Source organism: Polyodon spathula, unplaced genomic scaffold, assembly GCF_017654505.1.
Source record: "Polyodon spathula isolate WHYD16114869_AA unplaced genomic scaffold, ASM1765450v1 scaffolds_961, whole genome shotgun sequence".
In the NCBI taxonomy this organism is placed as follows: Eukaryota; Metazoa; Chordata; class Actinopteri; order Acipenseriformes; family Polyodontidae; genus Polyodon; species Polyodon spathula.
In genome coordinates, this window is record NW_024472448.1 from 1 (window position 1) to 9,392 (window position 9,392).

At 36.1% G+C, this 9,392-nt stretch overlaps 1 protein-coding gene across 1 annotated transcript; it reads left to right on the plus strand.

Annotated features, from left to right (window-relative positions):
• Window positions 1–5,519: 5,519 nt before the first annotated feature.
• Window positions 5,520–8,676, plus strand: LOC121309189 (rho-related GTP-binding protein RhoN-like; the record flags this gene model as incomplete). Its single annotated transcript, XM_041242104.1, has 2 exons — window positions 5,520–5,654; window positions 6,851–8,676. Coding segments are annotated over 2 exons (384 nt in total), but the record flags the coding sequence as incomplete, so codon positions are not given.
• Window positions 8,677–9,392: the final 716 nt, after the last annotated feature.

A 9,392-nucleotide genomic window follows, 5' to 3' on the forward strand; every position in this document is an offset into this window, starting at 1 on the left:
TTGAAATTAGCCAAATACTGTGCACGTATTTTAATACGTTCTCTACTGGTAAATGTGGCAGTAAATTTAGAAAAACTAGTTCCTACAACTTCCGTGTATCATATAACGTCATGTTTTGTAGTTCAAGTTCACTCCAATGGTCTAACTGCAATCAGACCATGTGACCTACGGCAAAGATACCATGATGCAGCCTATCGTACTGCATTTAAAATATACAATTATAGAACTAAAAGATTATCAGCACATTAAAAGGGAGACCAGTAATAATGTTAATAAAGCCAGTAAGAGGTAATACATTGTTTTTAAAACATTGGGCTGCACTCCTTTAAAGGAAGTTGTGTAATTTGCAGTAAAGTTTTATTAGGACACCTGTCATGTTCCCAAGCATTTCGTAAAATAAGGCTTCCCTTGTCCACTCATTGCTTCTGCACTGGCAAGGGGAAATCCAGAGAAGCTGTCAGAGTGATACACTGGGTCACTGGACAAAGAACCCTCAGATAAGCTGGTGGTCAAAGGCTTGAGTGTTTGCAAAACATGTCATGCATGCTTTATCCTCGCTGACATCATCGGAGGTTGTGAAGTTGCTCAGGGAGTCTGAACAAGAGACTGTGAAGCCATGTGGGTGCTCTGTAGGTGTGTGCCTAATTAACATCCCTTTGAGACACATTAGCTCAGCAACAAGTCGTGAAGCTTTGTTTTGACATTTCCCTTTAGTTTTGTTATTTATTTCCTTATTTGTTAATTTTAAATAATCAGAGTCTTTATTAAATCACTGTATATATGACAGCTGTTGTGTATGTACTGGATCACTGTGTACATGACAGCTCTTGTGTATGTACTGGATCACTGTACACATGACAGCTCTTGTGTATCTACTGGTTCGGTTTTACTTTGATCACGCAAGTACAAAAGTTCCTTCAGCAGGCACATTATTTTTAGTGCCAGCTGTTGTTATTCTAAAAAATAGCAAAAGTTAAATCAGACAAATTATTAATTACCAAATACCTTTTTATGAGGTATAATGTCCAACACTGTAGTATGTTCCTGCATGAATTTAATTGATATTTGCAAGCAAACTTGCATTTAAAATGCAATGTTGTGAAATAAAATAATGACAATTGTTTTGACTAGAAGTCTTTTTCAATGTCTTCAACTCCTTTACAGCCAAGCCTTTTGTCATAGGTGTCACCCCACAGCATTTTGTGTTTTTGCTGCACTCAAAGATGATCTCGAAGTGAGAGTTTTTTCTGGGGGGTGTAGCCAACACTGAATATGTACAGTGAAATGACAAAAACAGGAGGGCAGTTTTAAACTGAGCTGTTTAGTACCATTAAACCAAATACAGATATAGTATCGATATTCAGTAGTACTAAACCTTTGATGTATCTAGCAATGCTCCACCATTATCTATGAATTTCCTGCAATTATTGTAAAACGATGTGCTTGCTTAAAAAATTAGTAGCAACATCAAATGAGGTAAACTATAACAGCATATTGTTATTTTTGAACTTCCAGTATCATTTATGTAGTATTTGAGAGAATAATAACTGCTACCACAACTTGTATATTTTGGAATGTCAAACAAATTCAGCTTGTGGATGGAGAGAAGGAAATGCATAGTCATATATGGATTACATTACCAACTATTATACAGGTTTCCGTCAGTTTGTTTATTTAGTAAATGTTTAATGCACACGTTCTTAATTAACCATGTCAAAAACTTTGGAACAGTGGGAACAGTGGTTTTGGCTGCAGATCGATAGACCCTTCATTGCTAATTTAAACATTAATCAAGGAAAATTAAATAAAGGCAGGACAAAACTTCAGTTCACATATTTTATTAGTAACAAGATACGAAACTGGTAAAAAGGTCAAACAAAAAAACATTTTCCCTTGATGGCTGGATGTTAACAGATGCTCGGGACTGTACAGTTCAGATATCTATGCACAGGGCCACGTGGTTTTTACATAAGGCCATATAGCAGTGTCAAGGCTCTGCCTGCATTTTCCCCAGTCCATGTTTAAGCACTCTGCCTGGTCTTCTGTGTAACAGTGGCAGTCAATGTTGTCTCCAGGTATCTCAGGATCACGGTTGGTTATATAGAGTATACAGTATCTGGGGTTGGTTGGTCGTACACCAGCCCAGGAATCTGAATTCAGTAACTCCTGCAGCACTTTCTCATCACTGCAAACACCGTCCCAGTTATTATATTACAGACCTAGGGGTTAATAAAATTTAAAAAAAACATGTTTTGCTGTAGGCCACATCAGCGTATTCTTTCAGTCATCAAAATTCTGATACAGATAATGGCATGTGGACTTTCGCTGTCAAAGATGTTAGGATTAGCATTAATCATTTAGCAAAATCAGTAAAATGTAATTAGCATTAGTTAAATCCAATATCATCACCTACTTTGGCTCATGCACTGAAACAGTCAATGTGCTTTACAAAGTAGCCAATTGCTATTTCAGTGCAAATGTCTTAAGCATGGATAGTTCCACTTGAGTGAGAGGGCTGACATTTGCAATGTTTTTAGTGTGAAATTGAACAACTGGCACATCGCCCTGCAACAGGGGATACAGGCCACTCTCTAAGCAATTGAGTTTCTTCTGAAACACCCTGAGGCGCTGGGGCTAATGACAGATCCTCCAGTCACTTGTGCATGACATTACAACTTCACGGAAAACAAGCACAATTGAATTCCCTGTGACCTGCAGTTAGCATCTGAGCCTTGCTAATCGGAGATAACTGGTTAGTTTCTCTCAATGTGGAAAAGAACACTTCACTCTCTGAGTTGCATTGAAACCTTTTGAAGTTCTCGACCTAAATCAAGCTTTTAGAAAAGTCAATTGAGCCAGTCCTCAATAAAGATACAAGCCAAGTCTAGGCCAGGGCTTTGTAATTAAACAAAAACAAACTGCAAGTATGTGAAAAAAAGAAAAAGAAAATGCAGCAGCCAAACCACTCTTGCAGGCATTCGAAAGGTTCATGAGAATTCATTTTTTGTCAGCTTATGCATTAAGCCATAATAAAAATGGCTTGAAATGTTGTTTATGGCAGTTCTAGTGATTCCACAATTCCAAATATATTGTCTTTTCAACTGCCCTGGTGTTAAGGAATTGTCACTACATGACAATAACAGCAGCAACAACATATGTGTTGTGCTTGTGATCACCAGTATTTCAAAAGAGGCTCAAACACCTGACAAATTCCATAGATTCATTGTTGTAAAGCCTAAGATTATAGTAGCCACTGTAAATAATAATAATAATAATAATAATAATAATAATAATAATAATAATAATAATAATAATCATATATAAGAATACTACCTGGAAAATATTAAATCCTGCTTTCTCGTTAATTGTGTACCAGTTAGGGGTAGCACCGAGTAGTCAAATAGATAAGTGACAGTCGACCTCCATAGACCGTAGACCGTAGACCATAGACCACTTGCTAAAAAGTCCACAATGCACCTGTTCGGACTTCCTTTCAAATACATACTCACAAGCTGACCTATGGAGTGTAAATTACCTTGGTGAAAGTCATGATGCAGTCAGTGTAAACATTTTAAATTTTTTTTTTCATATAACTTTTTTTTTTCTACCTTGATAGAAAAGTGTATTATGGACTGGAATCATGATATCATTTACACTTATTACAATTACGGGTTAATAAAGGCATTATATATATATATATATATATATATATATATATATATATATATATATATATATATATATATATATATATATATATATATATACACATCTACTGAGCATCAAAAGAAACTTATGACTTATATTTGGATAAAATTCATTAGATGCGATCAAAAAATGACAAACTGTTTTAGTGCAGGTGCAATGACTTTATTGTGCTGATTAGCAATTGACATCACGAAGATACTGTAAAATGATCTGTCAATCTTGGGCAGGTGTTGTGACTCTTGCTCTCCCAATTCGTGGCCTGTCATTGACAGAGTGTGTCTGGTTATACCGTCTCGCCAGGTTTGAAATTGCTGGCTGTGAGCACCCAAGATGGCAAGCCACAATATGCTGCCATAGTCCAATCTCTAACATGCCGATTGCACGAAGGCGCTGCTCTCTTGCCAGACGTGGCTTTTTTTTTTTTTCTGTGATTTTCTTTATTGCTTTTATTCAAGCTTGAAATTCAGCAGCTGAAATCACTCCATATCCAGTGTCCAATCAACTATCTCTCTAATTAGGCGATTAAGCGCATATGCTTCAGTCATTGTCACTCAAATGTGTCATTTGTCAATGTCCATCATTATATGCCTTTTTTTTTTTGCAAAAATAAATGTGTTATAATAGTGATGTTTCTTTTGATGCTCAGTATATATATATTCATAGAATATATCAGTAGGTAGTTCACAGTTACAAAAAAAAATTAAAAAGTTAGTGGCATTTAGTGATGACACACTCCACTGAGGAAAGCATTATTAAATCCTTAACAGAGGTGTCAGCGTTCTTCTCTATCATGCAACATGATGTGACACATACTGTATGTAAATCTCTGGGGATGCAGTGGGGGTGCAGTGGAAGTGGTTGTCTGTGTATACGTACCTATTTCACGCTTGCATCTAGAGAACCGCTTGTCCAGTTGTGATGAAACTCCATTAGGACGTTCTTTAAGTTATTGCGAGTACCCACATGTGGGTCTATAAGGAGGCACCTGTCTGTACCATTTGACACATTTTTACATGTTTGGCATTATGGAGATATGTCATGATGATTCACTTGTTCATATTACTGATTGCTCTTATTTTGTATTTACAGTACAGCCACTACAGTGGAAATGCATGTTACTGTTTGTATTTATTCTTAATTTTATGAGCTGGAAAGTAACCAAAAACAGCAATTTAATATAGTATATAGAAACTGAGAGCCCTGCGAAAAAAGCAAAAACGCTTTGCATAAAACTCAAAAATAGCTAAAAATTACATATATTTTTAAATATATTTGATTTTCTAGAATTATTGTTTTGGCAATATACTCTAGAAGGACCAGTGCTTATTGCTGCTTGCGATGTAATTGCTAAGGATGTTCTTTATCAATACTTATTGAATGTATCGTAATTTCATGGTATATAAAGACTGTTTTGTCATTTCACCAGTTTCTAGGGAACCACTTGTCCAATTGTGATAAAACAATAAAGTTGCTCACTGACACCTGCAGGCCTGGCCTTTGTCCTCCAGGGGTCAGTATTTCACTGACATCAGCTGTGGAGGTCTTCTGTGTAAGGAGGAGATTGTCTTTGTCGTGGGATCATGATTGGACATTTTAAATTTGAGGGAAAATACTGCTTCCATTAAAAGGACTATTGTTTAATTTTTTATTTTTTTATTTTTTTATTTTAGATTTCCATGTCTCTGAAAGGGAAAATCTAATTTATATATTTGATATATAATTCAAGTACACTGTAATGCAACAGTCCATGTATAACATACTGTATGTATAATGATTTGTAAAATGTTGTATCTCTTTCTTTTTTTCTGCAGTGGCAGAGTGAGACCCAAGAGTTCTGCCCTAATGCCAAGGTGGTTTTGGTCGGGTGCAAACTAGACATGAGAACAGACCTGAACACACTGCTGGAGCTCTCCAAACAGAGGCTAATCCCAGTCACGCATGAACAGGTGAAAATACAGCAAACAATGCATGGAATTGAACCTTCAGACTCCACCGGGGCCTCTGTTGTCCATTTTCACCCCAATAAGCCATTTGTTTACTAAGTGTCTGCTGTTAAAATGTACAAAAACATATTTTGTATGAGCAAGCCATATGATAGCCATCTGGGGCATTTTTAAGTAACAACAAATGACTTTATTTGTTTAATAAGTATGTTTATAATAAATGTCAGGAATAGGAAAAACATTTTTAAAAAGCTCTGGAATTAGTTTGGTTGCTCTTTGATTCTGCAAAACAACAATGTATTTTTGGTAATGCAGTGATCAGAGTGAACAGAGTATTCAAATTGTGGTCTTTTTCAACCTTGTTGTCTTTTTCAATCTCATCATAACCTCCTTGAATTTGCACTGTACATCTTTGAGTATATGAGACTGAGTGCAGTACCCTGGAGTACACTGTGCAAATTCACCATCTTTATCAAATTATTTATTTTTGACATAGTGACCAAATACATATAGCAAAACCACAAAACTGTATAACACTAAAACATATGTTATTGGATTTATGACATTGCACAAGAAAACTTCCACTGTTGTTACAATGATTATTACTCATCTATTACACAGATTTATTTGAAAAAGCACAGAATAAGCCTTAATTTAAAAAATGTAGATATTGAAACTTTTATGACAGTTTCCTTCAAAACCAACAGTGGGAAATCATTAGTTCATAAAAGCCACAATTAATTTCAATAGCCTGTTATTTTGATGTCTACCATTTTGAAGTGCATTGCACATTTCAAAAGTCAAGTGGCCATAAATAAGGACCACTTAGAAGTGAATGCCTTTTTATATAGCAACAGCAAGAGGGTTGGTCAGCTTAATGGGAATCTTTACAGACCATTAGTTAGCAAGCTAAAATAGAACTTGGAAAGGTTAGCGCATTCCTGAAAAGGCTCCACCCTCCACAAACCAACCTAATGGGCCTTGTTTAATTCCCCTTCGAAAGGGCTCAGACCATTGTTACTGCTTCTGTGATGTTTCGTGCTGTGCTTGAGCTACCCGTAGTGGACAGAGCATCAGACAGATGTTAAAGTGATGTGAAGCACGCATTGCATGCTTTTATTTTTCACAGTGTGAGTTGACATTTTGGCATGTCACTCTGTCACTTGAACTGCCCTTCTTCCTCTGTTTCTAATTCCCAGGGAAGCACGTTGGCGAGACAGATTGGGGCAGTTGCTTACATGGAATGCTCCTCCAAAGTTTCTGAGAACAGTGTTCGGGATGTCTTCCATGTAACAACGCTGGCTTCAGTTAACAAGATGCACAAACACTTGAAGCGCAGCAACTCTAAACGAGGACTGAAGCGGGTGTCCCAAATGCCGGGCCGGACAGATTTGTTGGAAAATACAGAAATGAGGAAAGACCGTGCCAAAAGCTGCTCTATAATGTGAAGGAACAGGAAACTGTAAATGATCTGTATTTATTTTTTGCTTTGCAGCCAAACTGGCATAAACAAAGGAAGGAAGAAAGGCCTGTTGGTGGAGCCTGTGTTTTTTTTTTTGTTTTTTGCTTTGTAACCTGGGCTTTTCCTCATCCACTAGGCCTCAAAAAAACTGTCTAGTCTCGTATGTGAGTCAGTAGTGCAGTGGAGCAGGGCCATTAACCACACTAAACCACACCTTAAAGTGGAGATGACTTGAATGACTGTTGCAATGCTGGTTGCTTGTGAACGTAATTTATCAGAAGAAAGTATATACAAGTGGGGAATGTTTGTGAACTGGTAGAGCAAAGAAGAGATGATGTGAACTTTTCTGTATCCTTTTGTTTTCCAAAATGATGTTTTGTATATGTGGCATTTTATTGTTTTTTGTCCTGGACAAACTACTGTTAAAAGTGGCCAACTCAATAGATATGCCATCACAGGTAGAACCATGTTTTGGGAAACGTAATTAAATTTTAAAAAGAATCATGATTCTAAACAATTTTAAAAAATGTGATTTTACTCGTTGTCTCATTCTTGCCATAGTCGTCATTAACAGCAGACACCACTGAGATTGTTTAAATACAATACAAATGAAAATTGTGATGGTTTGCATTCCATGTCCGGGGATTCCAGACCAGGTCTAATTGTTTCATGGAACAAATTAGACGTTTCTGGTCCTAAAGCAAATACCTGCTTCATTTTACCTGTTAAGCGTAGGCCTGAATTAAATCAAAGTTTATGGCCCTGGCAGAGCTATACTTTATCATGGCTGTGGCGCTGTCATAGTGTTGATCCCATCCAGGCCTTTTCCCTACCATAAACCCTAATGATTGTCTAATGAGTCAATCATGTCAGAAAAGAAAACTGTTACCAACAAAGTTGATGTACTGTACAGATTCAGGCTTTCTTATTGTAGGTGTTGGACTGCTGATCACAGGACATATCCCATTCAATATCCAGAAAATATTTTTGATTAATAACAAAATAAATCATAAAAAGGGGCTAATTTTAAAAATATGTTTTTATTATGATTAGTAAAGGTTAATGGTGTCTAAACACCAACAAATTGTGTGCTTGTTGCCAAAAGAAATAAAAATCTACCAAGCATGAAATCAGGCTAAAATCACATCTCTTGATGTATAAAACAACAGTTTTACCAATTTGAGAAAATTGTCTTCCTGTGATGAGTATTCTTATTATATTGCACATAAGCTTGCACTATATAGCCTAGGATGCAACATATCAAAGCTGCCTATTTATTACATTGCAAAATATACAAAGTCAGTACTTGCAGTATGTAGTTGATTTTCTTTTACGTTTATTTAAGGCCTACAATAGCATTGCTACTTTATCAAAGCTTAGCTGTTGTTATCAACCCTGGAAAACTACTGATGGGTGACTTGTGACCAGCCCTTGGTATCTTATTACTTCTTTAAGCTGTCATTGCCTTTGGTGTATAACCACGATACTGCTTAACTTTGATTTTCACCATACTATGCACAGAGGTTTATTTTCTGTATCAGATGTTCCAGATTGCTAAATGTACAGTGCTAAATAAATTATCTGAATGAAATGTATTGAAAAATCCTTGAGTCTGGGTCAGTAATTTAAGTTGGTGGTATTCATCATTGAATGCAAAAAAATATATGATTTACAGTGTCTTGTACCTATTTGTATGTGACCTCTGAATTAGTCAGGCCATGGGGAAATTTGTAAGGCCTGTAATATAAAATATTACAAATGTTGCCTTGAGGCATTTCAGTAAGGAACTGTAGGTAGATGTTCTTTACAGTAAACATAGCTTCAGTATAATCAAAGCTAAGTGGGCATATTGGTCCTGAGAATATGTAAAAAGTGTGAAGCACTGTAGTTTGCAGTTTCACTTCCGCAATATATAAAAAAAAAATTGAAAATTATGGGCGGCCACACAATGGGTGGGGCTTTGCTGCATAAAGTAGGTATGTAATTATTCTTTGGGAGGTAATTATAGCTGCAGTTATGATTTCAACTTCATTTCCATGTTTCACATCTAATTGTGGTAACAGGAAAAAAAAAAATAGTAATATCTCCCTTTTAACTTTTCCACGGGATGATATTTTGATATCCGTAAATCAAATATAAAGTTTAAGAGGATATAAGTAAAACACATAAAATACATTAAGAACTGTTATTGTTAGAGTATTCAAACCTGTTCAGTCATGAATTGCAACCCTAACTGAGAACTGAGCTAAGAGTATAAATACAAGCTGATAATTTAAAAG